The following is a 27,410-nucleotide window of genomic DNA, read 5'->3' on the forward strand; positions in this document are numbered from 1 at the left end:
TCAGAGAAGAAAAATAATATTGCGAAGAGCAACGCTTCTGAATCAGCATTAGGTGCTATCTGAAAGTCAGACTCACTCACTCACTCACACACACACAATGTTACTTCATTTCAAGTATATATTGTAGCTTACGAAACAGTGATTTCAAGCAAGTAAGGTTCACTACAGATGGGGGCTACACAATGAGAATATCACCTTTGTTAACATTTTGCCTGGCACCTTAATAGGTTAGGCTACTCAAGTTCAACCAGTGGAGGCTGCTGAGGAGAGGACGGCTAATAATAATGGCTGGAATAGAGTCAATGGAATGGTATCAAACGTGGATTCCACGTGGTCAAATCCATTCAAATGTATTTATAGAGCCCTTCTCACATCAGCTGATATCTCAAGGTGCTGTACAGAAACCAAGCCTAAAACCCCAAACAGCTAGCAATGTAGGGGTAGAAGCACGGTGGCTAGGAAAAACTCCCTAGAAAGGCCGAAACGTAGAGAGGAACCAGGCTATGAGGGGTGGCCAGTCCTCTTCTGGCTGGGCCGGGTGGAGATTATAGGACATGGCCAAGATGTTCAAATGTTCATAAATGACCAGCAGGGTCAAATAATAATAATCACAGTAGTTGTCGAGGGTGCAACAGGTCAGCACATCAGGAGTAAATGTCAGTTGGCTTTTCATAGCCGATCATTGAGAGTATCTCTACCGCTCCTGCTGTCTCTAGAGAGTTGAAAACAGCAGGTCTGGGACAGGTAGCACGTCTGGTGAATGATACCATTCAATTGACTCCATTCCAGGAATTACTATGAGCCTTCCTCCCCTCAGCAGCTTCCACTGAGTTGAATAGATGAAATAGCATAAACACAGGTGAAAGTTCACACCTCATTTCGTGGTTCAAGCTGCCTACTGGACAGGCTGTTGTCCTTTAAAGGGATGATTTGAGGGTGCAAGGGGATAATGTCAACAACTCATGTAAAAGTACCAGTAAATAACCAGGATTAAGTAAATAAAGTAAATAATCAATAATTCAATAATACATAGATAAATCACACAGAGCCGTGCGCATTACTATAGCGCATAAACCATTGCTGCCGTTGGAGCTCTTGCGCAAGAGTTTTACGCACGCCTTTAGGTGGTTATTTCTGTAAAGGCAATTCTTCACAACATATTTTTGCCTGCGCTTACTATGAACTATTACTATAAACACAGAGTCCAATTAACTTACAACGTTTGACATTGCTTGCCATTGTGGTGCTTTTCTATTTCCAAAGTCTAGCATGCGCAACCATCAACGATTATAACGTTCATTATTGAGTCCCCCAAAATACAAAATTAATGTAATCACTCGCACTTTCACACAAAAGTGCACGGAAAATGTTTTAAAATCCCAGGTCGATAGCTGAACGTGACGAAGTCAACAAAGTCAGGTCTGACGATGCTCGTCCACAATTATTAGTGGTAGGATTACGCGTAAAAGTAAAAACAAGTATCTAACAACAAGCCACCTATCGCCTGATTTATAGATCAAATGCTCATGCGCAGACCGTGCTCGTGTCTAGCCTCGTGAACGAGCTCAAATTCTTCGAGGTCTACATAATGGTCAGGTGACCTTGTATTTTGACAGTTCCACTTTAGAGGGAGAATAGAGCAAGAATAAAATAGTTGTCATATTTCAAATCCATATCACCGTTTATTTTCGAATCTGAATCAATAGTATATTGTGTGTAATTTACTGTCTGAATTGAATATCCAAATATATTTCCTGTAATGACGATAAAACGAAACCCACAACATCATGTACGATCCTCACTGTTTTGATAATGGTATGGCCCTCTGGTAGAATTCCGAGAATTAAGCCCTTGAGTTTCTTAGAACGGCATTCTCAGAACTGGTGATGCACGAAGTTTCCAGGAAAGTTTTACAAGGTGATTTTTCCCCCCCATTATTTGACAGTATTATACCAGAAGTTATACTTGTAGTGGTAGACATGCGTTGTGGCTCATTGGCTTTATTGATCAAATTTAAATACTTAAAAATACTTGTTTTCTTTCGTTTTGTGAACAGTGGGGTTTCTTAGACTGCAGTTACTAGACTTTTTGCTGATGTTTATGCTTGATGCATGGTCAGGTAGTTTAGTATCTCCTCTGCTTAAGCAGCATGTATGTGAGAAATGTACTCGGAAGTTCGTCTTTCATTGCGAAACTATATATATTTTCATTGCCTATGCTCTCACTTTTTGATCATGTTGGTTTATCGAATATATAGATATTATCGCGAGATAATATATTAGTCTTAATGTGCAGTTGGTTTGTAGGCTATCCTACTGTACAGAAAGATTACATTTGGGTTATATAGTTAATCAAAGTAATATTTCCGGGTAGTATGAATTTAATATTCTCAAAAAGTATTTATCTGTAATAGTCGTTAAATATCAGTAAACGAATAGCAAGAAAAGTAGCGCAACAGGGCGAGCCAGTCTGGTTAGATCACTGCGTACTACTTTCCAGCTTTGCGCACTGTTTTCCTCTCTTGTGGTGCTTTCATTTCGCTGGTAGATTTCGACTGCTAAACTGTCGAAAACGTTAACGATCGGTAGTGAGTCAAAAACAAGTCTAACAAAATGTTGACGCAGATGTACATTCTTGATCTGTTTTCATGGAATGTTATTATCAATAACTGCCTATTAATTTTGTACTAAATTTATAGGGAGCAATGTGTAGGCCTATGTGCACATGCATTTGAAACTCATAAAATTCTACACCCTATTTTACGCATAGGTCTACTTTGCCATATTCACATTTTTTTGGAGTACTCTTTTCAAGGTAAAAATAAATTGGGTCTAACCAGTGTGAAATGTCATGGGTTAAACAAGGTGGCTTTCCACTTCTAGACCTATCGAAAAGCAGGAAGCCTATTTAGAAGCAACCTAATCTGTGCGCACCCAAGACGGAATGTACTCAATGCGAGACACGTTCCAAGCGCGAAACTCGGGCTCCTCTTGAGGTGCCGTCTGTATTCGTGGGCTTGGATATATGCCAAAAGCAAATCGGTCATAACCGAATATGATTGGTTACATACACGTGTTTAGCAGATGTTATTACGGGCTATTAACGGATGATATTGGTTTTAAACGTGTGCTTTTCTCAAACTGTTTCTAAGTAATGTAGCTTATAGTAAAACATTTGTAGTAGAGTAAAACTCACAATTTCTTAAAGTACAAATGTTTTATTTTTAAGCTTATTGTTTTAGGTAGGTCTAACAGCAATATGTAACCTGCAATGTGCACAAACAAATAGCCTAACTTGTTCACTGTAGCCTGTACAAGTCTACTTTCCCACTCCCACAATCATGGCTTGTCACTATGTTATGAACACCAGTTCAATGCCTCCAAGATGCAGTCTATACCCTATAGTAGTTGACATGGTTAGTAATATCAGTCTGTAGTCTCACTCGCAGAAACGTGGTCCACGTTCCCCAAATTATTTTTTACTTTGTTGGACTTTGAAATGGCGCCACCTATTGAGGAAATATTTCTGACTTGCCAACATCAATGGGAATAGAATGATAGTGCCATATCCTCATATATAGAATATTACATATTTAAATAAAATCAAAAGAAATAACTTTGCTTACTTTATGTTAAAATCATCCTGCAACTCTCACAATCTGTGTTTGGCAGATTGTCTATAATTTACAAGGTATTTCCCACGTTTCCTCAGATTCTGACACCATGGCCTCATTGGCAGATGGCTGCATTCAATTCACCCGCCATGCCGGTGATGTTCTGCTCAACTTCAACCGCCTCCGCAGCAGAAATATCCTGACGGACGTCACTATCCAGATTGACGGTCAGCACTTCTGCGCTCACAAGACGGTCCTCGTGGCTTGCAGGTACGTTCCAGACCAATTACCATTTTTTTTAGGCCAATCATCCTTCTTGTGCTATAGGATTGTCATTGTGAGAGAAGGGGCATAATCATAATTTTTTTAAATATTTTTTTATAGTGGACTTTTTTACTCCATATTCACGGACCCCCTGAAGAGTAACCTGAGTGCCATCAGCTTGGACCCTGAAGTTGACCCTGATGGTTTTGCCATCCTGCTGGACTTCATGTACACCTCCACCCTGACCCTGAAGGACAGCCTCGTTCTGGTTACCATGAACACAGCCTCTTACCTCCAGATGGAACATGTGGTGGACACCTGTCGCAGGTTCATCAAGTCCAGGTACGGAAAAAATGCATAATTGCTCATCTATTTATTCTTGGTCTGTAGCCTACTAGTACATGGAACCTTTCCTGGTTAGTTCTGGGAATATTTCCAGGCCCTATTGTTCTTATTCCCATGTGAATAGTATCAGTTTGGAACTAAATGGTTGCTGTTCCTTACTTCCTTCCCTTTTAGAGAGCAGTCTGTGAGTCTGCAGAGAGAGGAGGTACTGGCCAGCCCGATGCATCTCTCTCAGGACCTCCCTGCTTTCAGGGTTCTGGATAGGGTGGCGACCAGCCCCAGTCACACATCCATATCTCCCCTCAGAGACTGGAGGAGCTACTGCCCCAGTGTATTCAGTGGTATCAATGCTTCAGGTAGCTCCCATCACGTCCACGGAAAACACATCCCCATCAGAAAAATGTCAGATGCCTGTAATGTCAGTGACATTCCCAAAGGGGGCGCCATCTTTCAGAAACTCTGCTCTACCTTGAATCGCACAGAGACCACCATCATACACCACCCTTTGTCATCCGACTCCTCATCCTCCTCAGTTACGACCATCTGCCCTCTCCCCTGCTCCAGCCGTCAGACGGGGCCACTTGGGAGCCTCCAGGGGCCTGAACACAGAGGGGCCTCCCCCATGGAGGAGGACAGGAACCAGCACCCACAGCCCAACTCCCTCAGCCTGTCCCCAGGCTGCACCAAAGGGGTGATCTGCAGTCCTCAGAGCCCTCTTCGTTCTGACTGCCAACCCAACTCCCCCACTGAGTCCAGTGGCTGCAGCAGGAACACAGTCCCGTCCCTGACCCAGCCATCCGGCTGCTCCCAGGAGCCCAAGGCCCGCAACTGGAAGAAGTACAAGTTTATCGTTATGAACCAGACCTCTGGGGAGAAGGAGGATGAGTCCCAGGTAGGGAGTGTTGAGGCTGGGGACTGCTCTCCTCCGCAGGGCCGCTACAGGACCAGTGGATCAGAGGGATCCGTTGAAGAACTCCAGACTGGAGAGATGGTCAACGAGCATTGGGAAGAGGTCCTTGTGCCACAGGCCAGCCATCGCAGCGTTAGGCAGCAGAGATGCTCCTCCTGTGGTACGGACGCCCCTCAGCACCTGGAGGTGTGTTCCCACTCCCCTAGGTCCTACACGGGAGAGGACACCAATGAGCTGCACTCTGAGTACTCCGACTCAAGCGGTGGTGAGTAGTGTGTTTCAATGAGTGGGGCCGATTCAATAAATGTTAATGCAGTATAGTTCCATTCATGCTATTACACTTTTCATTGACTAAATCTCAATACTTCCGTTGCAGAGAATGGTTCCTACTTCTGCAACGAGTGCGATGCAAAGTTTGCGGAAGCGGACTCCCTGAAAGGACACATGCTCCAGGTCCATGCTGATAAGCCATACAAGTGTGACCGATGCCAGGCTGCATTCCGTTACAAAGGGAACCTTGCCAGCCACAAGACTGTCCACACTGGTAAGACTTCTGTTACATCTTAACTCATATCTGTCCTGTCAAACTAATAAGGTCATTATGTTGTCTTCAGAAGTGGGATCTAATAGTATGACTAAGAACAGTGTATTTACAGGGTTCTGGGTGGCATCAGTGTCATGGTTTCTTTATGCCTCTTGTATTCCAGGAGAGAAACCATACCGCTGTAACATCTGCGGCGCTCAGTTCAACCGGCCGGCCAACCTCAAGACCCACACCCGCATCCACTCGGGAGAGAAGCCGTACAAGTGTGAAACGTGTGGCTCTTGCTTCGTACAGGTGAGGAAACCGCTATGAGCTGTCATTCACTCATGAAGGACAAATATATCATTCATATATAATTATGTATTTCGTTCCTAGGTAGCTCACCTCCGGGCCCATGTGCTGATCCATACAGGGGAGAAGCCTTATCCCTGTGAGATCTGTGGGACGCACTTCCGCCATCTTCAGACCCTCAAGAGCCACTTACGGATCCACACAGGAGAAAAGCCATACCACGTAAGCACCTTGTCTTTCCCTTCACATGGCCCAGTGTGTATCTGGTTAATTTGGACTGCTTCCTCTAATCCCATTCCTGGCTTCCTGTGACTGCCTATCAATAGCCTAAACTGAGGACCCAGGGCCTCCGCTTAAATGCATAGTGGCTATAGCCTTTGTCCTCCTGCTAATCCTGCGTTTAATGTATGAATGAACCCATTGAGAGGCAGTTTGATTCAATTAGTGACTCATTGCGTTCATTCTTTTTCTTCCTCAGTGCGAGAAATGTGACCTTCACTTTCGCCACAAGAGCCAGTTGAGGCTGCATCTCCGTCAGAAGCACGGCGCGGTCACCAACACTAAGGCTCAGTACCGCCAGGCGAACAAGGACATGCTCATTGGCTTGGCCAAGGCCTGCTAAATGGACACTGGGACGATGGAGTGTGATTTGCTGGCAATTTTTACGTTGTTTTAGGAACACGTTGTCATAGTACCACGCTGTCAGTGATTGTTGTGTTTGTTGGCACTGGCAGACAGGTTTCCTCCAAATGTGAATATTTCATATCGTTTATAGCCCTTTTACTCTGTGTTTGTATATAAATCTAATATGTATGGTGTATAAATGTGTTTTAAGATCTTGTGAAATGTCCTGTATTGGAATATACATTTTGAAAATTAGAATTTTGTAATATGAATTCTTTTCGGGTAATAATGTTTTCTTAATGTTTTCAGTTAAGTACAACTTTTTTCCTGAATGTTTTCAGTTGAACGACAGTCGTCTTCTAGAAAACTGTACGACACACTTTCATTCATATTGAGAAACACTGTTCCATTGGTACAGTTATGTTATAGATAGTATATGGGGGCATGTTCAGCTGGACAATAGATAATATATTACCCAGTTCTTTGTAGTTTCTTATCTTAATATTGTGAATATATAATGTACTACCTACCCAGATTTCCCTCTGCTGGCAGAGTATATGTCTGCATTACTAAGGTACAGATGGTTTTTTATGTCTTTCTACCTAGTGAAAGATTGTCATTGTATCTGTCGTTTGGTCAAAATAATATATTATCCGACACAGATACATAGACATGCAATACGCAATGTATTCAAGGTGCTTTACACTGAGTTGTCCGATTTTCTGTTCATTAGCACAATGTCCCACGTCAGCACTTTGTACTGTATTTGTTTTGTCTGCTTTTTGTCTCAAGCCACAAGCTGTAAGTACACCAGGTCTCAAGCTACAAGTCCTCAGGAATGTTATCAACATTTGTCTTTGTAAACTGCAGAGCTTTATGTGAAATATAATTAAAGGAATGTATTATGAAAACATACATTTGTCAATGTGAAAATGCACATAACAACACTAATTATAAATTACTATCTTCTGTCCCGTAATCATATCATGGTCTTATAGTCAGTGTAGGTTTGCATCAACCATAGAATGACACACTCAAAGGCATCAGATGGCAATAAAATACCATCAACTTCCCCAGAGGATTAACCACAGTATGAGACAGAATGACACACACTGAGTGTACACAACATTCAGGACACCTGCTCTTTCCATAACATAACTGACCAGGAGAATCCAGGTGAAAGCTACGATCCCTTATTTATGTCACTTGTTAAATCCACTTCAATCAGTGTAGATGAAGGGGAGGAGACAGGTTAAAGAAGGATGTTTAACCCTTGAGACATTTGTGTACATGTGCCATTCAGAGAGGGAATAGGCAAGACAAAAATTGAAGTGACTTTGGATTGTGTCAAGAACTGCAACGCTCCTGGGTTTTTCATGCTCAACAGTTTCCTGTGTGTATCAAGAATGGTCCACCACCTAAAGAACGTTCAGCCAACTTGACACAGCTGTGAGAATCATTGGAGCCAACATGGGCCAGCATCCCTGTGGTGGGGGTGGGGGGGGTTCCTCCTTGATCATTTACAGATAGACAACACTGCTTTCATTTTGTTTTGACTAAATAAAGTTCATTTGGATATATTCTGTTAATATTTGGCCACACAGTTGAAAAAGCAAAAAATAATGACACGTTTATGAAGAACACTCAATGGACATTTTCCTTGAACACAAATAACAGAAGTGGTGGTATGCTAGAGAGTCAAGGAATCACAATATGTAATTCAATTAACTAATTCACTGAATAGTATGTGAATGTGACACTTTAAAAGTGGACATTTACATGAAAAACTAAAATAACTAATAAAGTAAGAATGGCGACGACGTGGCATTTCACAACACTAGCCAATCAATAGTAGTCAGTCTGCCCTCTGCTGGCTTATTGGTTCACTGACATGGGAGTGATTCCTATCTGTACAGACCAGTATCTACAATGTAGAGTTCCATGGGTAGGTACAGTGTAACTGCCCACTGCCACATAATACTTACTCTGCTGGCTGTTTATATATTTAATTGCATAATGAAATTCTCATCAAATTAAACTATAACACACAAGCAAGCTTGGCTGAAATAATAAGGAATGTAAACGATGTTGAATCATTTCTGTGACATGAGTTTGGTCTGTATGGCAAAGTTTTTCACTGACAGCACAATAACCGTTTAAGGCTTGTGGCAGAAACAAAATAAATAGGTCGTAAATATAGTTACAGATATCAAAATCTCAGTGAGGAAGAATTATATTGTTCCAGGAAGACTTTGTCAAATCTTTTTTGTACCAGGGACTTAAAAGCAATGGTCTCTTTCATGTCAGGGATCAGCAAGCTATGGTCTTTTCTCCTCAGGAACCACTTACATTAAAGAGAACTGACCAAATTAGAGTCTCAGGGACCGCCAGCAAACTGTTGAGAGACACTGATACAGCCTTGAGATAGTGTGATCTTCTGTCTGTGAGTGTGGAATTATCAGTTTGAGTGGGTCCGTCAGTAAGTACTCACCTGTCAAAGAAAAATGAAGTACAAACAGACAGACACGAGAGGGAGGTATATTTGGTTTGTCTGTCATTAACTTTTTCTCCCACTTTACATGGTAACATACTCAGATTCAACAAAACTGGTACTTTTTTCCTTTGTTGTGTAATCAATGATTAAACAAATAACACACAACAAAAACTTCAGTCGAGAGCTGATCTTTGTGCTCTTTTGTAGTGACGCATAAAGCCAGAGCCAAGTGATCATGGAGAACTAGGTATCTATTGGACTAGACATTTTCAGTCACCTTACATAGGACCACAAAGACACTCAGTATTTCAGCATTCTGGAGAACACCAAATAATATTTAATGTGCAGAACACCAAATATTTAATGTGCAGAACACCAAATAATCTTTCATGTGCAGAACACCAAATAATCTTTCATGTGCAGAACACCAAATAATCTTTCATGTGCAGAACACCAAATAATATTTAATGTGCAGTGATGCACACTCACAGATAAAGAGTTTAAATTTAGGACTAAGCCCAGTTTAAATTTCAAACTGGTCCAACACCGTATGTGCTGTAACCAATATCATTGTCATGCCAGTTTAATCCACAAATTTGTACCACTGCAATCAAGGTTGCTTGTTTCTCCATGACCTTAGTTCATATTTCTTTCAACATGAAACAGTTGTTTTCTATGTTTTATTAGTATACAGGGGAAGCCCATAAGACAACAGTGTTTATCTAAATTGATTAGCAGAGGCTCTCTTTCCCCCTCCGTCCGTCCTTTTCTTCATGATCCTTCTCCATCTAGTCCAGAGAAGTGGTTGGTCTGTGAAAAAACCATGTGCTTGTCTAGGTTTCCGCTGACAATGATGTACAGAGATTTTATCACAGAAAATGTAATTTTGTAAACATACTGTACTGTATATGCCTCTGCTTGACAACAAAAACAAGCACCTCGCAGAGCAGAGAAATTCTAATAGTCTTGTCCCTATACAAAGGCCCAGAGCAGAGCATCTCATTCACTCTAACACACACACACACACACACACAAAATAGCCCCCCCAAAAAAAATGCAATGAATGGAAATAAACTAAGTATATTGTTGCTGTAGCTAAAAGTAGCCGTGAATGGTAGTTGTTGGTAGTGTGTGGAATTTCAAATCTCCTTGTCCAGGATGGTTTTGACATTGGCAAACACCTGAAACAGAGAAGGAGGGAAAGAGATGCATTAGAGAAAACCAAATTCATGTTTGTGTTTTTGTACATGTGCAATCGCCTGGGGACAAGTGTGTGGTTGCCCTCCGGAGGGTGCAAGGGAACAGAGAGACAACCAATAGGGAAAGAAACATCTCAGATTGAGGGAATTCTTACTGAATTATAAGATCATAGTGAATGAGTGTATACTACTTAGTGTGTACTACAGAGTGTGTACTACGGAGTGTGTTCCAAATGCACATCATGTGGGACTGCAATGGCGCAGTGCTGTATACTTGTCACGCCCTGACCTTAGAGAGCCTGGTTTATTCTCTATTTGGTTAGGTCAGGGTGTGACTTGGGTGGGCAAATATATGTTTCTATTTCTTTGTTGGCCTAGTATGGTTCCCAATCAGAGGCAGCTGTTTATCGTGGTCTCTGATTGGGGATCGTACTTAGGCAGCCTTTTTTTCCACCTTTAGTTGTGGAATCTTGTTTGTGTGTAGTTGCTTTCTGCACTGCATGTAGCTTTACGTTTTGTTGTTTTTTTCGGTGTCATTTTAAATAAAAGTAAAATGTACGCCTACCACGCTTCACCTTGGTCCAATTCATCTCTAAACGATCGTGACAATACTCCTGTTGCTTACCTTGTCCACACTGTACGAGGCATCCACAGTGCGCACCTTGCCCTGTTTCTCATATAGTGAGATGATGGGCCGTGTTGACTGCAGGTAGGTCTGGATCCTTCAGGGGAGGAAACGAAGGCTCAGAAACAGGGCTGACAAGCGCCCAGGACTTAGAGGAGACCCAAGTACATACAGCCAAGCTAAAACATGCTCCAGGGTGTATTACTTTTAAGGGTGAGGAGTCAAGGTGGAACTGAAAATCGCAATCTCAAAAGCAACGCCCGTCAACGTTTTTTCACTATTATTAAAGGTGCATTATGTAGTTGTGTACAACCTGACTGATTGCAGATAGAAATGTGAGTTATAGATCTGTCACTCATTACAAGCAAGTCTGATTCACAATAGATCTGTTCTATATGAAATATTTCTATGCTTTCGCCTCGTTTAGTTTTTGCTTGATATTACTTTCGGTTTTGTACATCACCTTAAAACTGCTGAAAATATGATATTTTTGGTGACAAACTATATTTCACAGAGGTTTAGATAGCATGATGATTCTCTACACTATACATTGCTTGTTGTGTCGCATTAACTGAAATTAGAATTTTAGAAACCGGGAAATGGCAGAGCTATTTCAACATATGACGCTTTATAAGAACACTTTTTTTAAAGAGCAAGAGCCGTGTCTCCTTTTGAGAGGTCCAGTTCATGTTAAAAAGGTCAAAGGTCAGTGATCATGGAAAGCTTTAGCGTTTGGAAGCTACCTTTTCTCCAGGCTCGCTCTGTTGTCATCGGTGCGCCCGCTGCTCTTTCCCTCTTTCTACACATCTGTCGATACAGACCTGTAGACAAACAAAAACAGAGCTCTCAGGATAAAGATTACACTGTCAGCCAAGCAATAAAGACATTCACACTCGGAGGCAACTTTCAGAAATAAAAGTCGTACTCCAAATGTGTCATATCTGATATGTTGCCCCTCCTTGTTCGCCCCCTCCCCTTCCTCTTGGAGATCCTTGCCCCCAATGCTGTATTATTACCTCATTGCTGCAGTCGAAGAAAAGCACAAATTTGACGTCAGCCTCCCCATCCATGATGGTGGTCCACCCATGGAGGTTTTCTTCGTTTCGGGGAAGCCGTCGATGAGGAAGTGGATCTTCTTCTCGTCTAACTTTCTGGTCTCCTCCATGGCCTGAGGACAAAGGAAATTGAAAGTTAAAGGGATATTCTTCTCCAAATCGAAGTCAGACATTTTTATGTCTAAAAAGTATTTATTACACACCACCTGTAGACCTCACTGGGTGAACTATCCCTTTAAGGGTGACGCAAGGATTAATTCAGCCTATGGAGCAATGACAGAGACTATTTCAGTACTCAGACCAAAATGCCTGTACAGTGCTACTCCATATTATCTAAGCTAATAGTAATGCTAACTGCCAGCTTACTGAACGTCAACAGTTAACACAAACCCTGTAGTCTTAGGTACCTGGAGTTGGTGCATACCTTCTTGAGTAATTTAATGGTGATCTCGAAGGGGACTATCTTGCCATCCTTAATGTGGTTATCGATGAGCTGTCCGAACTCTGAGCCCTCTCGGCTCCGTTCAGACCTCAGCAGGTCTCCGGCAAACAGATGAGTGTAACCGTAGCTCTAGGAAAAACACAAAGGGTTAATGCCAGCCTTAACCAAAACAACACAGTGCACTCCTCTAATAATAATATTTACTGATTCAACCGCTTGTGGAGAACAATGGGACAAAAACATGTGTGTACTTGTATTGTAATAGGAATGTCCAGGTGAACACAAAGGAGAGCACTCGTTGGTAAAGTCAATCAAAAATCTATCTGGTTTAGTACAAGTTGCAACAGGGGGACACTGTTCAACCAACGAAGAAGCAGAGAAAATGTCTAAAAGGCCTCTTCTGAGCAGGCCCTTACATCCTAATCAGACAGCACCAAACGTTCTGTAAACAACAGCCTCCTGGAGACAGGCCCTTACATCCTAATCAGACAGCACCAAACGTTCTGTAAACACCTGCCTCTTGGAGACAGGCCCTTACATCCTAATCAGACAGCACCAAACGTTCTGTAAACACCTGCCTCTTGGAGACAGGCCCTTATATCCTAATCAGACAGCACCAAACGTTCTGTAAACACCTGCCTCTTGGAGACAGGCCCTTACATCCTAATCAGACAGCACCAAACGTTCTGTAAACAACAGCCTCCTGGAAACAGGCCCTTACATCCTAATCAGACAGCACCAAACGTTCTGTAAACAACAGCCTCCTGGAGACAGGCCCTTACATCCTAATCAGACAGCACCAAACGTTCTGTAAACACCTGCCTCCTGGAGACAGGCCCTTACATCCTAATCAGACAGCACCAAACGTTCTGTAAACAACAGCCTCCCGGAGACAGGCCCTTACATCCTAATCAGACAGCACCAAACGTTCTGTAAACAACAGCCTCCTGGAGACGGGCATTTACACTACCAGTCAAAAGTTTTAGAACAACTACTCATTCAAAGGTTTTTCTTTATTTTTTACAAATTTCTACATTGTAGAAAAATAGTGAAGACATCTAAACTATGAAATAACACATGGAATCATGTAGTAACCAAAAAGTGTTAAACATATCAAAATATATTTTATATTTGAGATTCTTCAAATAGTCATCCTTTAATGAGAGAAACACTTGAATGAGTAACGTTAGGTGTTGTAAACCTTTTGATTGGTAGTGTATATGCTAATCAGACAGCATCAAATGTTAACCAAATGTTCTGTAAACACCAGCCCCAGTGGCTTGTAGGAAGTCAAAACTAAAGGCAGTGCTGTCAGCTGCTACATAATCACAGTGTTCGCAGAATGTCATCAACACAATACAACAGGGAATAATCAGTGTGTTCTCTGTCCTTATACATTCCGTTTGGCGTCAACCACTATCAACAGATATGAGAATAATCCATAACATTCAGCATCAAGTCTGGTGACCATCAACACACACCTTCAGTGTCACAAACACTAGAAATCATGTGTATTACAGAAATAACAAATATATTCAAATTCTGTTGATCATTCTAATCTAAATAGGAACTTTAGTAACCTTAAATCTCCTCATAGAGTCTTTCCTAACAATTTAGCTAGCCTAATTTGTTAAGGAATCAATTGGGTTATGAGAATGAAATTGTCCGGGAGTAATGTAGATCCTTTAAAAGGAGTGCAATAGTAACAATGTCCTAAGCAGAGAATAAATATAAAGGAGTCACATGGCATATGCCTAGATGGTTATTGTTCAACAGTGAGTCGCTGTGCTCCATTGACTCTGAAAGCAGGGGAGGGGTTTAGGGAGAGACGAGACAGCATCACTAGTGCCCTTTAACTATTATTGTGCTGAATGAATGGACACTACACGTGGGTTCGTGTTATTTCATGCTGGGACAGGATGCTTGCTCAAACTCATTTGGCCACAGCCCTAAATTATGAATATAGGGCAGGGAGCTTTAAGAGCACATTAAGAGCTTAAAGACACGTCAGGAATATTTTTAGGTTGCCCAAAGATTATGATCACATGCCCGAAAAATTTAAGAAGCTATTTTCACCTACACAGGGGAGGAACCAGAAAGATCAGACTATCTGGCTGTTATCAGGAGAGAGAAATGAATTGCCAGCTCAATGGTACAACCACAGAGAAGGCTCAACTTGCACAACTGCCCAGGTCACTTGCCCGGGGCAATAGGACAACCCTTAATGCCAATCCCTGATATGTCAAACTATCAAAGTAGTTGGAAAATGCATGAAACAACTTGTCACAGAAGAAAGCCAAAGGAGGTCTGCTGAATATCAGTATTAGACACTAAATATTTGCTTGAGTTTATCTATTGATGCAAAACACCACCCAGACAGACAGACAGACATCTGCCTTGATTTCTCATGCCTCCCTGTTCAAGGGCCCCGTTGGATGGAGGGGTAGAGCAGGTGATTAAAAAAATACCGTAACATAAAGTGAATTGCACGGCAGCTGAACATGATAAGATGTACACTACACATCCGCATGACGCCAATAGCGGTGCATAGGCTACTCCGTATGTAGTTAGAAGCCGACCACCGTAAACACATTCCATCCTTTTCTCAACAGAGGCACCGAGTGTTCAATGTAAGACATGAAAACACTAGCTACTGATTAGAATAGAAGTCATTGCTGTTTTACATAACAAGCTAGCTAGCCTCGGTCTCTCGTTGGTGAACTAACTATAGCCCACTTTGAATTATTGAGGGGTAAACTGCAAAACAGAATCAATGAGTTAGCCAGCTAAATAACTTATTATTTTAAAAAAAAGATAAGCTAGAAACATGTTATAATTGACACAAAAACCCCAAACAATAGATTGTGATTATTTCTGGTTGTTTATCGAAGTTATAGTACCTGGGAAACTGATTAAAAGCAGCTACTATACCCCTCTTTCATGTATTCAGGAATAACTTTTATCCATAGCTAGTTAGCTAGTCGAAAGTGTAATGATGGAAAAATATATATAATGATTATTCATTGCTCACATAGCTAGTTAGCTAGTGTGGTCCTGGCATAGTTATACTGGTAACTGCTCCTTCTTCCATACGTGGCTATGCTAACTAGCTAGCATAATGAGTAGGGTACATTTAGAGGACAAGAACCGGAAGTCGATACATTCAGCTGGTCTCCACTGGACATAAATTTCCACAACCCCCTAAAATGTATTAGTGGTTTATTTCCTAACACAACTCAATGCCCTGTCAAATGATCATGGTCCGTCTCATACCTCAACGATTCTGACGCACTGGGTTCCTTTGCCCGAGCCAGGTCCGCCTAACACGAACACAACCTGCGCCTTCTTCATGTCGATCAAAGCGACGGTCGCAGCCCTGTACACATCGCTCCAGACCTTCGCAGATAAGCTACTCAATAAACGGAAACTCATAAACCGAAAACAATAGCCGATCAATAGTCGGCAGAACAGGTTGAATTACCTGTTTATGAACGTCAGTGGGAAGTCTGCAGAAGCCAACACCACTTCCAACTGTTGACGTTGCCAACCAATGGCAGCACAGGAGTGTCCATGGGGTGTTAACCACGTCTATGTATACTTGTTTTTTCAACGCAGGGGTCTGGTGTACGCCTCTTCCTCACTGGTTGTCGCTGTCTATCCTCCCAGCATCAGCACCTAGCCTAACTGAACAGCGACCGTCCTCGAAGAAATGATGCTCTACCAAGCGAGGGAGTTGGACGGATAATGGTTAATCGGTCGACGGAGAAAGACATGGATGATTCGTGTCACCAAAACATTTAAGGGATAAATGAGCGGCTGGGTATCACAGGAAGTCCCGGGCACGTTTGTGCAGTTCTGGCTGCTTTCTCTCACCATTCATAATGCACCATTCATGATGCGAGCTTCCCTCATCCTTGATCTCAAGAATGGCAAGAAGAAAACATTGAAATAGCCTCGCGTTGTTGGCTCGACAGGGCACCATAGCATGCCACGCGCTGTTTCGTTGTTTCATATAGACTGTTAGGCTATAACTAGCCTACTATCATCGGGTTTAGGAAGGACATGAGCTAAAGTCTTCTTGTTGTGCCGAACAAGACAATCTTCTTTGAGGGCGCCGTACCAAAAGCAGGGCTATGCAAGCCATCCAAACAAAGGCACCCCAACACCCCCATTGACTCACCAGCTGTCCCGTCGCCACTGACATGACAACGCCGAGCCGAAAGAGCAGGATCAAAGGGCACCGACCTGCAGCCGGACGCGTGGACTCGAAAAGGAAGGGGGCGACGGACTCGAAGCGAGGAAGCAGCAGCCCGAAGAATGCCGAATTGCAGTTTCTAGGGATAAGCACCAAGGGCAGTGCGGCACTCAACAGTCATATCGGGGGAAGGTGGTGGGGGAGCTGTTCAGTGTACCTTCCCCCCACTCTTCGTTCTGCTCGTACCTTGTACTTTACGTTCCATTTTCCCGGCGCGAAAAAATGCTTGAAAACAACTGCAGTATTGATTTGATTTCGAATGTTGGTTCTGTGTTTATATTCAAAATGATTAACATATTTCGTTTTCTTAAGCCGTTTGACTGCATCAGTGATGGGCAATTGAAATATTAATCTTGATTTACAAGCTCGCTGGAATCCGAGAGGGACTGATGTACATACTGGTCAGGTATCATCTCCTCCCTCCGTCTCTTGTTCTGCTTACTCTGCTACTTGCCAGCACCATGGGCTGTATCCAGAGCATCGCCTGCAAGCCGCGCATTAGAAGGGAGAACATTGTAGTCTATGAGGTATCGGCCTCCATTGACCAGTGCCCAACGGTGATAGAGGAGAACTCGCCTATAGTGCTGCGGTATAAGACACCATATTTCAGGGCCTCAGCCGGGATCGTAATGCCTCCGGTGCCCCGCAATGAGACCTGGGTGGTGGGTTGGATCCAGGCTTGTACTCAAATGGAGTTCTACAATACTTATGGTGACATTGGCATGTAAGTTCTGAGCTGTCACCAATCAGTAATCATTCAATCTGACTGACTCGGACTCTTTCTCACTTTCTCTCTCACACACACACAATAGACTTTAGTTCAGTGGGCTAATGTCTTGAGTCACTGGCCAGACGATCCAGGTTTGGTACCCAGTCGGTCACATAATGTGAGCTGTTCTGTCTATATGCATCCGTTGGTGTGAGTGAAATTCTAGCAGCTGTACATTTCCTAGGCTACTATTAACATAGTCCATTAAGCGAGGCTATTGTGATGTATCATTATCATAAACTGTTATACTGTTTTGTAAGCCAGATATGATATAATAATATAAACTCTTCATCCACTACCAAAGGTCCAGCTGGGAGTTACCGGAGCTCCGCGAGGGCCGGGTCAAGGCCATCAGCGACTCGGACGGGGTCAGCTACCCTGGTACGGCAATACCACCGAGACTGTCACCCTCACGGGCCCCACGTCCAAGCCGTCGCGCCTCACGGTCAGCATGAATGACAACTTCTACCCCAGTGTGACCTGGGCCGTGCCCATCAGCAACAGCAACACAGCCATGCTGTCACACATCACCCGAGACCAGAGCTTCATCACCTGGCTGGTTGCCATCAACTCTGTCACCAAGGTACTGTAGGCTTCAGAACATGGACTTCCTTGGACTTTATGAACTGCTCTGTTTAGTTTTTGTTTCATTATCTTAAAAGGTATAGTTCACTTTTTCCAACCTCTAAAGTGGTCTAATCTCGAGATAAATCCACATCCCACACAATCAGTTCTATGGATCCAACAATACGTTCCTCAATCCCAAATGCATGGGAATGATTAGCACCATCTAATTAGTTTGATCAACCCAAAAAATTGTGTGCAATGTGGACTCATCCCAACATATGACCACCTTTGAGGTCTGAAACCATCTGACAAACACGTTTTGGACTGTACCCCCAGGGCTGTTCATTTCTGTCCTAGCCCAGTGCAGCCTTGGTCCGGGGGTAATCAATGTAGGCTACATATTGCAAAACACTTCTCTGTGTGGTAACTGTAAAGCTCTTTGGGCTGCAGCGTATTACATGACAGTTGCTATACAAGACTCAGTGGATCCTGCTAAAGGGAGAATGGCTCATAATAATGGCCGGAACAGAGCTAATGGAAAGGCATCAAACACTTGGAAATCATGTGTTTGATGTATTTGATACCGTTCCACCTATTCCGCTCCAGTCATTACCACGAGCCCGTTCTCCCCAATTAAGGCGCCACCAACCTCCTGTGATGCAAGTTAACTTTTACGAATATAATTTTTTCACTTCCCAGGAGCGCATTGTGCTGCAGACGGTGCGGTGGCGGATGCGGGTGGACATCGCCGTGGACCCTGACATGCCCCTTGGCTCCCGGGCCTCCCTAGTGGGCCGTCCTCACCAGGAGCAGCCCCACATCCTCAACTATCAGGAGCCAATCCTCTCCAACGCCCTGGGACGACCCAATGCCAACGACGCCCAAGTGCTGATGTGGAGGCCCCGCAGAGGGGCGCCCCTAGTGGTCATACCGCCCAAATAAGGTCGAAAAGACTGAGAAAAAAGAGATGTGATTGGTTCACGGTAATGAGGAAGTGTGGACCATCGCAAAGCGGGGAAATTATGAGTTATCTTGCCAAGATGTCAGCTCTTCACTCATACCTACTACTGTCAGGGTTCAATGGATGATAAGAAATTGTGAAACAGTATAGGTGTTTTCTCTGGACTGGACTGCATTGGAATTGGCACAGCGGAAATTTACAGAGCTAGACTGGTTTTAAGTGCAGGCTCAAAACTGCATCAGCATTTGATTAAGTTGGACTGTTTTTGGACGGCCACAGTCCTGAATTAGAGTTGTATCCATTGGACAGAAAGGGACAGAGCTATTGAAGTTTCATTGAGGTGGACTGGACACAGAACTGCATCCTACTGTAGATCTTATTGCATGAGAAAGAAAACGGTCTACGACTGGAATAAGAATACCATTTTATATAAGCTCATCACATTAAGGATATTGAATGGAACTTCTTACATTGGCCATGAAATCCTGCAAGCTGGAAAATCTCCTCAGTGCCAATTATGGATATAACAGCCTTTAACGCTCATACAACATTTTAAGAACACATCGTTAGATTTAATTATGAGTCAAATCATATTATATAAATCTTCTGTTAGTTTAAGATTAACTCACATCAATCAGATTGTATTAAGAACACCGACTTGGCATAAAGTTCTACAAAGAAATGGGCTGATTGTAGTCTTATTGAAACACGCCATGTTTATCCATTCAAATAGAAACATAGAACATGGACGGACGGGTTAAAGGTGTGGGTTTTCTCGTGTCAGTTGAGTATCTACACGTACAAACATGAATGTCCAAGTCTAAGTCCAACCTTTGCCACTACCCATATTGCTTATCTTTACAATCCATTCCGATATACTCAAAGTGTCTTGGGTGAGGGGATAGGGGTTTATTTGGGATTGGGCCATAGTCCCACAGTACACTATTAAGGCAGTAGTCTGGGCTGGTATTGGGTTTATTCAGAGGTGTCCCTATCATATTACACAATGTCACATGATTCATTCTCCATCTATGCTCCTCACCAGGTTCAGTCCACACCTTCCCATCTGTCTGTCCATCTATTTCTCTCCCTCCCATCACTCCATCATTCTCTCTCCTCTCCACATGTCACAATCCCTGAATTTCTCTCCACTCCAAGACTATGCAAACACAGAGGGACTGTTGAGTGACATAAAAAAAAGTACCAGTCAAAAGTTTGGACACACCTAATCATGCAAGGGTTTTTCTTTATTTTTTAAACTATTTTCTACATTGTAGAATAATAGTGAAGACATCAAAACTATGAAATAACACATGGAATCATGTAGTAAGCAAGAAAGTGTTAAACAAATCAAAATATATTTGAGATTCTTTGAAGTAGCCACCCTTTGCCTTGATGACAGCTTTGCACACTCTTGACATTCTCTCAACCAACTTCACCTGGAAGGCTTTTCCAACACTCTTGAAGGAGTTACCACATATGCTGAACACTTGTTGGCTGCTTGTCCTTCACTCTGCGGTCCAACTCATCCCAAACCATCTCAATTGGGTTGAGTTCAGGTGATTGTGGAAGCCAGGTTATCTGATATAGCACTCCGTTACTCTCCATATTGCCCAAATAGCCCTTACACAGCCTGGTGTGTTGGGTCCTTGTCCTGTTGAAAAACAAATGATAGTCCCACTAAGCACAAACCAGATGGGATGGCGTATCACTGCAGAATTCTGTGGTAGCCATGCTGGTTAAGTATGCCTTGAATTCTAAATAAATCACAGAGAGTATCACCAGCAAAGCACCCCCCCACACCATCACACCTCCTCCTCCATGCTTCATGGTGGGAACCACACATGCGGAGATCATCCGTTCACCTACTCTGCGTCTCACAAAGACACGGAGGTTGGAACCAAAAATCTCAAATTTGGACAATTCAGACCAAAAGACAGATTTTCACCGGTCTAATGTCCACTGCTCATGTTTTTTGGCCCAAGCAAGTCTCTTCTTCTTATTGGTGTCCTTTAGTAGTGGCTTCTTTGCAGCAATTCGACCACGAAGGCTTGATTTACACAGTCTCCTCTGAACATGTGATGTTGAGATGTGTCTGTTACTCTGGGCCTTTCTTTCGTGTGGCGGTCCTCATGAGAGCCAGTTTCATCATAGCGCCTGATGGTTTTTGCGACTGCATTTGAATAAACTTTCAAACTTCTTGATATTTTCCGTATTGACTGACCTTCATGTCTTAAAGTAATGGACTGTCATTTCTCTTTGCTTATTTGAGTTGTTCTTGCCATAATATGGACTTGGCATTTTGCCAAATAGGGCTATCTTCTGTATACCACCCCTACCTTGTCACAACACAACCAATTGGCTGAAACGCATGAAGAAGGAAAGAAATTCCACAAATTAACTTTTAACAAGGCACACCTGTTAATTGAAATGCTTTCCAGGTGACTACCTCATGAAGCTAGTTGAGAGAATGCCAAGATTGTGCAAAGCTATCATCAAGGCAAATGGTGGCTACTTTGAAGAATATAAAATATATTTGGATTTGTTTAACACTTTTTTGGTGACTACATGATTCCATATGTGTTATTTCATTGTGTTGATGTCTTCCCTGTTATTCTACAATGTAGAAAATAGTAAAATAAAGAAAAACCCTTGAATGAGTAGGTGTGTCCAAACTTTTGACTGGTACTGTAGGTGGATAAATGATTAGGAAACACAGGGTGGAGGTATTTTTCACAATGATGGCTTTCGTCATTTCCCCAAAATGGCTGCTGTCCATTGATTAAACTGAATCTTTTTCTAGCCACATTCACAATTGTCATTCTTGGGTAAGATGGACGCTATTTCCATGTTAGATACACAAAGAAATGAAAATAGATTATATATGAACACAGTTTATGCAGCTCTGACTAGGCACCAAACATATTCAGTGATCTGTTGTTATAGAGACTGTTTTGGTTTGTCTAAACTTGACACCATAGGAAGCAGGGTCGCCTTCATTAGGGCACAACGTAGCAGGATGCTTTGCAACACAAACATTTGGGCAGTCTCACCCTGTCTTTAGCCTGTTTTGTTCCATTTGGTGCCCAATGACCCAGTTGTTGTGAAACTTCCAACAATTTATTACCTCTTTGCTCATCAATAAATCCTGCTTTGTGATTTCATGCCTAGAGGAAACAACACACATACATACATACATACATACATACATACATACATACATACTGGATGTGTCAATACAAAACATCTGTTTAGACCCATGTTTCACATTTGATCTCTTTAATTATTAATTTCTGTTGTTGCATGAAAGGCAATTTATGCACACAAACATCAGCAACTGGATCTGAATGTCCGGAAATGAGCAGAAAGTTCAAAGCATTCCTTCCTTTAATCCTTTTCCTCCTTGTCCCCAATAAAAAGACATCCAGCATCTCTAATCATTCGTCTCAACCCCTCCCCTCTGCAGTAAATGTGCTATGGCCCAACACTCCCACTAGGTGGAGCTGTCACTCAAAGACAAATGAGGAGGGGCTTTGTAACGTGTGAGGCATTCAATTCATTTGAATGCCCTTGGTCTTATTGACCATCAGTACCCATAAAATACATTCATACTCCCTTATTCCCCAAATACATAAAAACATGATCAAATATATAAAAATTGAATATTTATCTCAAACTAACGTTGTCAGTGAATTCTTGGATTTATCCAAACATTTTTGTTGATACCTGTAACGTCCCTGTTTTCCCATGATTCCATGCTTTGGTGATTCCATGATCACCCCTGAGATGAAAGGAGGTGAGGGATCAAAGGTGAGCATAACCCTTCATAGGCATCATAACAGCTTCAGCTCGATGAATGGGCCTGTGTGTGTGTGTGTGTGTGTGTGTGCGTGCGTGCGTGAAATGCATGAGAGTGTTAACTGTGAAGAAGTCACATTCATGAGCCTGTTCGAGTCAAACTTGATGGATTCACTATGGGGAGAGCGTTGTACCATTTTTACCCCCATGCATCATAAATCACTTTGAATTTCAATAAAAAGCTTAGTAAATGCTAAATAGTCATTGTCGGATGTTGCCCTCTATCTTGATTGGACAAACAAAACCCAGTCTGTGTTGGCGGTCTCAGACATTCCGTTTCAGGCGACTCCTATCTATTTTGAGCGCTAAACATCGCAGGACTACTTCTGTCTACACTCTTTATTCAGAAGTTGTGCTCGTCCTCCTCAGCAACCTATGGCAGGTGGTGGGTCTCCAATCTAAACTCTGCTATGGCAGGTGGTGGGTCTCCAATCTAAACTCTGCTATAGCTGGTGGTGAGTCTCCAGTCTAAACTCTGCTATGGCAGGTGGTGGGTCTCCAATCTAAACTCTGCTATGGCTGGTGGTGGGTCTCCAATCTAGACTCTGCTGTGGCTGGTGGCAGGCCTCAGCCTCATAGCCATACAGGAAGGTGGCAGCAAGGACCAGCACTGCTCCTAGGAAGAACACACTGGAGAGAGAGAGAGAGAGACAGAGAGAGAGAGACAGAGAAAGACAGAGAAAGAGAGACAGAGAGAGAAAGAGAGAGAAAGAGAGACACAGAGAGAGAGAGAGAAAGAGAGAGAGAAAGAGAGAGAGATTGATCAGAGGTTGTTAGAGTTATAGACAGAACATTTATATTCAGGGCGTTTTCATATTAATTCAGCTCTCTTTTCGTATTCTCATCTGTATTTTATCAGGAATTCTGTTGAGATTATGAACCTTTTACCCAAGATGGACCTGGCCAGATGATTTATCAAAGTGTGGGTGTGTGTGCGTATGTGTACCTGGTGGGGTCGAAGTCCACCAACCAGAAGTAGGATATGAGTGTTGACAGGATGATGGAGAGTGAGGTGGCAAACCCCTTCAGGATGTTGTCTGCATACTTAATGACTGCTGCTATGACCAACCCACCCAGAGCCTGGAAACACAAGCAACACAGAGATGACATGGATTTAACCCTGTACTGCAGTGGGCTAAATCAGTGTTTCTTGGTAGCCTTAAACAAATTTACTCTGAAACAAAAGTATACACCTCACACACAGGGGGGTACACCTCATTTTTGCAGAGTGAGGGTGGCAAACTTACCAGAGTCAATTATTTGAAGGAGTCAATTTATAGAGTATACAAGTCAAGTATACAAGTGTAAGTGTAATTTTATATTTATTTAATTCAATTTCGCTAACGTTAACTAGACCTACTAGTAGTTCTGTTGTGATAATAACGTGAGTTAGACCTACCAGTAGGTTAGTTCCGTCTGTGATAATAACATTAGTTAGACCTACCAGTAGGCTAGTTCTGTTGTGATAATAACATTAGTTAGACCTACCAGTAGGCTAGTTCTGTTGTGATAATAACATTAGTTAGACCTACCAGTAAGTTAGTTCTGTTGTGATAATAACATTAGTTAGACCTACCAGTAGACTAGTTATGTTGTGATAATAACATTAGGAGTGGTTTGCAAGTGATTTAATTATTTTGGGTCTTCTTTTTCTCTGTGCTCATCTCTACATGTCCTGTGCAACTATTTGCAATGCATCAGTGCAACAATGTTATCATAACCGGCCAAAAGTGATCACACAATGCACTTTCCCTCCTCAACTTTCCCTGACATGCTGTAGGCCTGTTTTACATTCAGCAATTAGCAAGAGCAAACCTGCTTCTTTCCCTGAATAAACTATTAGGCCTAGTAGAAAAAAAGCTTTTGTAGCCTAAAGTGTTTCCTGGGAATTTCACAAGGAATTGCCTATTTGGGAGAGGCTTGCAGCCTATATAGCCTGTTGCGCATGTGAACCGCTTGGATAAGAGAGGCTAGTGACTTGTAGCCAAAGTAAGAAGCTAAATATTAGCTAGATATTAGGCATTCACTAGGTAAATATTAAGACTATCGGCTAAATATTTACCTATCAACGTGCTAGAAAAATAAATGACCAGATTATGAAACGGCAGATCTGTAGTCAGTTCCCACAGGCTGCGCTCTGTGGTCCCTGGGTATGCAAAGCTCCACTAATGATTAGTCCTTAGCCTACGTTTTTAGACAACAAAAGTATTATACCTGGGCTACAACAACACAGTGCAATGAGGAATCAATTATTGTTATTAAGTGAATATGCAAGTATTGTCCATAGTCTGTACACTGCAGTGATGTAGGCTAACTTGAATAACAGTCCTGTTTTGTTTCAGGCCAAAATAACTGCATAAGCCTACAGTTTAAGGCTGTTTATACAGCCATTTGGATCAGTGTGGGTCTATACTCGACAGTTTAGAACGTTCAGAAAGGTACATTAGCAGGCCACTCATATGGTGTAGGCCTATTTTGTCATGATGTAGCCCGGTGTTAATCTAGGCCTAGGCCTACTATAGGAAAATATAGGCTTCTCCTTTCCAACTTCCCGCCCGTAAATGCTGTAGCCTATTTTACATTCAGCAAGCAAGAGCAAGCATGCATCTCCCCTCCAATAGGATATTAGTAAACTAAAGAAAATAAGTCTAAATAATTGTCCAACAATAGTTTGTAGTCTGTCTTTTCCTGGGACTCCACCAGATTTAAGAGGAATAGCCATGGCAACGGAGAGGCCAGGTGCACAATTGCTCAACAGAACAATAAAGACAACATGTAGCCTATAGCCTAAATTAAAAGCATATATTATACCATTATTCATAAGCTCAATGTTAGGGTAAATACTGCACTGAATACATCCAGTCAAAGGAAAAAAAGTTTATAATATAAAGAAATCAAAGGTAGCCTACACTACAACTCTAAAAATTAGCATACACTACACTCTAAAAACAAGGGTTCTTTTGACATCCTCAAAGTTCTTTGAAGAACCTTAGGGTTCTCGGCACTGAAAATGGCCCCCAAAAGGTTATTCCAAGAACCCCATAGGAGGTGGGGTTCATCAAGGAACCTCTTTAGTTGGTGGGGTTCTTGCAGGAACCTAACAGCCCAACTGAAACATTTGGATTTGAATTTGAAAGGACAGCAGGTACTTAACTGAAAAGGAAAGGTTTGTCCCTTGTATGATTTACATTGATATTGTTTTATGATGATACCATCTATCTTTTCACATTTGTGCAAAATCTTTCTAAAACAGAAAATGGACACAATTCAATGGATATCAATCAACAAAGAGGTAAGAATATGTAGGCTATAACAATATGTTGAAGGCTAGCTGTATTGAAAAGATGGCGCCGAAGAACATGGCTTATGTTTTACATTCTCCCAACCAATTGTGCAATTTTGTTAGTTGTTTTGCATTTTGTGTAACTTATTTTTTAACTGATTGTGTATGTAATGTTGCTGCTACCGTCTCTTATGACCGAAAATAACTTCTGGACATCAGAAAAGCGTTTACTCACCGCGGACTGGAAGAAACTTTTTCCTTTAACGAGTCCGACGACACGCCTTTTGGTGAAGAAAAGACGCCGGAAAAGGGGACGCAGATCAGGGATTCTTCTGAGAAGCAGGAGGCGAATCTCCCAATGCCTTCCATTCTCCTTGCTAACGTGCAATCATTACAAAATTAAATTGATGACCTACTATTAAGATTATCCTACCAATGGGACATTAAAAACTGTAACATCTTATGTTTCACCGAGACGTGGCTGAACGAAGAAACAAACAATACAGAGCTAGCGGGATTTTCCATGCACCGGCAGAAAAGAGATGCTACCTCTGGTAAGACGAGGGGTGGGTGTCTTTTTGTCAATAACAGCTGGTGCACGATGTCTAATATTAAAGAAGTCTCGAGGTATTGCTCGCCTGAGGTAGAGAGAGTTCTCATCTGTATTATTCGTAGCCGTCTATTTACCACCACAAAGCAAAGCTGGCACTAAGACTGCTCTCAACCAACTCTATAAGGCCATAAGCAAAGAAAAAAAATGCTCATCCAGAAGCGCTGCTCCTAGTGGCCGGGGACTTCAATGCAGGCAAACTTAAATCATACAAGGCTCTCCCCCACCCTCTATTTGGCAAATCTGACCACAATTCTATCCTTCTGATTCCTGCGTACAAGCAAAAACTAAAGCAGGAAGTACCAGTGACTCACTCAATATGGAAGAGGTCAGATGACGCGGATGCTACACTACAGGACTGTTTGCTAGCACAGAATGTAATATGTTTCAGGATTCATCCAATGGCGTTGAGGTATACACCACCTCAGTCTTCGGCTTCATCAATAAGTGCATCGATGACATTGTCCCCACAGTGACTGTACGTACATATCCCAACCAAAAGCCATGGATTACAGGCAACAACCGCATTAAGCTAAAGGCTAGAGCTGCCGCTTTCAAGTGGGAGACTAATCCGGACGCTTATAAGAAATCCCGCTATGCCCTCCGATGAACCATCAAACAAGCAAAGCGTAAATATCGCATTAAGATTTAATTCTACGACACCGGCTCTGACGATCGTCGGATGTGGCTAGGCTTGAAAA

General features: G+C 42.4%; 2 protein-coding genes and 2 pseudogenes across 8 annotated transcripts in view; 2 read left to right on the plus strand and 2 right to left on the minus strand.

The window, feature by feature from the left end:
* Positions 1–1,874: 1,874 nt before the first annotated feature.
* LOC115103302 (B-cell lymphoma 6 protein homolog) lies at positions 1,875–7,504 on the plus strand. Of its 2 annotated transcripts, none has more exons than XM_029624163.2 (8): positions 1,875–1,917; positions 3,712–3,883; positions 3,998–4,219; positions 4,397–5,397; positions 5,509–5,676; positions 5,840–5,970; positions 6,052–6,189; positions 6,446–7,504. In XM_029624163.2, the coding sequence occupies exons 1-8, from the start codon at positions 1,887–1,889 to the stop codon at positions 6,587–6,589; spliced, it is 2,007 nt and encodes a 668-aa protein (XP_029480023.1). In that variant the 5' UTR covers positions 1,875–1,886; the 3' UTR covers positions 6,590–7,504. The 2 variants fall into 2 exon arrangements, with proteins under 2 accessions (XP_029480023.1, XP_029480024.1); XM_029624164.1 differs by lacking the exon at positions 1,875–1,917 and adding an exon at positions 1,964–2,814.
* Positions 7,505–9,385: 1,881 nt separating this feature from the next.
* Positions 9,386–16,013, minus strand: LOC115103305 (UMP-CMP kinase-like; annotated as a pseudogene).
* Positions 15,591–20,198, plus strand: LOC115103304 (protein FAM78B-like; annotated as a pseudogene).
* Positions 20,199–22,220: 2,022 nt separating this feature from the next.
* The window catches only part of LOC115103303 (UDP-N-acetylglucosamine transporter-like), a 28,609-nt gene continuing 23,419 nt past the window's right edge, over positions 22,221–27,410 (minus strand). For 5 of the 6 annotated variants that reach the window (XM_029624166.2, XM_029624168.2, XM_029624165.2 and 2 more), the window contains 2 exons: positions 23,763–23,896; positions 22,221–23,446 (listed from right to left, as the gene is read on the minus strand). In XM_029624166.2, the coding sequence (XP_029480026.1) occupies positions 23,320–23,446; positions 23,763–23,896 (261 nt within the window). In that variant the 3' untranslated portion in view covers positions 22,221–23,319. The remainder of the gene's footprint in view (positions 23,447–23,762; positions 23,897–27,410) is intronic. The other variant, XM_029624170.2, reaches the window with a different exon arrangement.

This window comes from Oncorhynchus nerka, linkage group LG20, assembly GCF_034236695.1.
Source record: "Oncorhynchus nerka isolate Pitt River linkage group LG20, Oner_Uvic_2.0, whole genome shotgun sequence".
In the NCBI taxonomy this organism is placed as follows: Eukaryota; Metazoa; Chordata; class Actinopteri; order Salmoniformes; family Salmonidae; genus Oncorhynchus; species Oncorhynchus nerka.